Raw genomic sequence first — 1,389 nt, forward strand, 5'->3', positions numbered from 1 at the left:
GGGACCGACATCTCTGTAAAAGGTGGGCCACCCCTGTCTGTAAGAGAGAGTCCCAGGACGGAGGGGGCCAAAGGGAACCCCCTTCTAAAAAAAAAAAAAAAAAAAAAAAAAAAAAAAAAACTATGAAAAATTATTTGAAAAAATTTGAAAATTTTTATTTATGTGGATATGTGTGTGTGCCTGCATATCTGTATGTGTTCCATGTGTGTGCAGCACTCGCAGAGGCCACATCATGTCCCCTGGAACTGGAGTTACAGGTGTTTATGAGCCTCCCTTTGTGGGTGTTGGGAACTGAATCTGGGTCCTCTGGAAGAACAGCAAATGTTCTTAACTGCTAAGCTATCTCTCTAGCCTTCTATAAAAAATTCTTACATACTCTTCACCCACATTCTTCAGTGTTAATATTTTGCACAAAATCAGCACAATTAACAAAAAAAATAGTCAACACTGGGGGAAGATAAAAGAAGTGGACTTGGTGACACAGCCTGTAATCACAGTGCTTGGGAGTCTGAGGTAGGAGAATCAAGAGTTTGAGGCCAGTCTGGACCACACAGTGAGACCTGTTCAAAAACTAAAACAAAACATACTGTAGTATGTAATTTTTTCTTATTACCTAAGTAAGTCATGCTTATTATAGAAAATCTCCATGCCAGAGAAATACAGAAAGAAAGTTTAAGCTACATAAAATCCATTCAGTATAGCAGGCAGGGCTGAACTGGCAGAGGCTGGGTGGAGGCCTGCACACTGGGCCTCCTAGTAGAAGTCTCTATTCTGGAAGCTCATGGTGGGGGTGGGGGCAGCTGGGCCACCGCTGGTTCCTTCAGTCTGACCAGCTCAGGAGCAGATGTCTTGATGCTGGCTTGGGATCTGTAATGAGCATGCCCTTTTGCCCTTTTCTTTCTCTTTGAACTTGCCATGCTGAGTAGGAAATTGAAGGATGTCCCATTACTGCCCTCCCTGGATTATGAGAAACTGAAGAAGGATTTGATTTGGGGGAGTGACCGCTTAAAAGCCTTCTTGTTGCAGGCTCTGCGCTGGGTAGGTACCGTTCCCTGTTCCCTTGAAGTTAAAAAACAAAACATAGAAGACAAGGCCAGTCCTGCCTTTCTTGGCTGACTGCTCCCTTGTATCTCGTAACCCTCCTTTAAAAATCTTGCTTCCTGCTGCCCACTGCCTCCAAGACCTGAAGTTAAACATAGTTCCAACCTGGTCTGGTGGTACACACCTAGAAGCCAGCCAGGGTTACACAGTGAGACCCTGTGTTTTATGTTTTTTGTTTTTTAAATATTTTTATTTTATGTGTATGAGTGTATTGCCTGCATGTATGTGAGTGCTCCTGTGTCATGCAGTGCCGTGGAGGTCAGAAGAGGGCTTTGGATTCCCCTGGAA

General features: G+C 43.9%; 1 protein-coding gene across 11 annotated transcripts in view; it reads left to right on the top strand.

Moving 5' to 3' along the window:
* The window catches only part of Armc9 (armadillo repeat containing 9), a 169,081-nt gene that overhangs the window by 46,652 nt on the left and 121,040 nt on the right, over positions 1-1,389 (top strand). For all 11 annotated transcript variants that reach the window (XM_029565936.1, XM_029565932.1, XM_017799377.2 and 8 more), the window contains one exon: positions 927-1,038. In XM_029565936.1, coding sequence (XP_029421796.1) covers positions 927-1,038 — 112 coding nt within the window. The remainder of the gene's footprint in view (positions 1-926; positions 1,039-1,389) is intronic.

This window comes from Nannospalax galili, unplaced genomic scaffold, assembly GCF_000622305.1.
Source record: "Nannospalax galili isolate Female #2095 unplaced genomic scaffold, S.galili_v1.0 scaffold1138, whole genome shotgun sequence".
NCBI lineage: Eukaryota > Metazoa > Chordata > Mammalia > Rodentia > Spalacidae > Nannospalax > Nannospalax galili.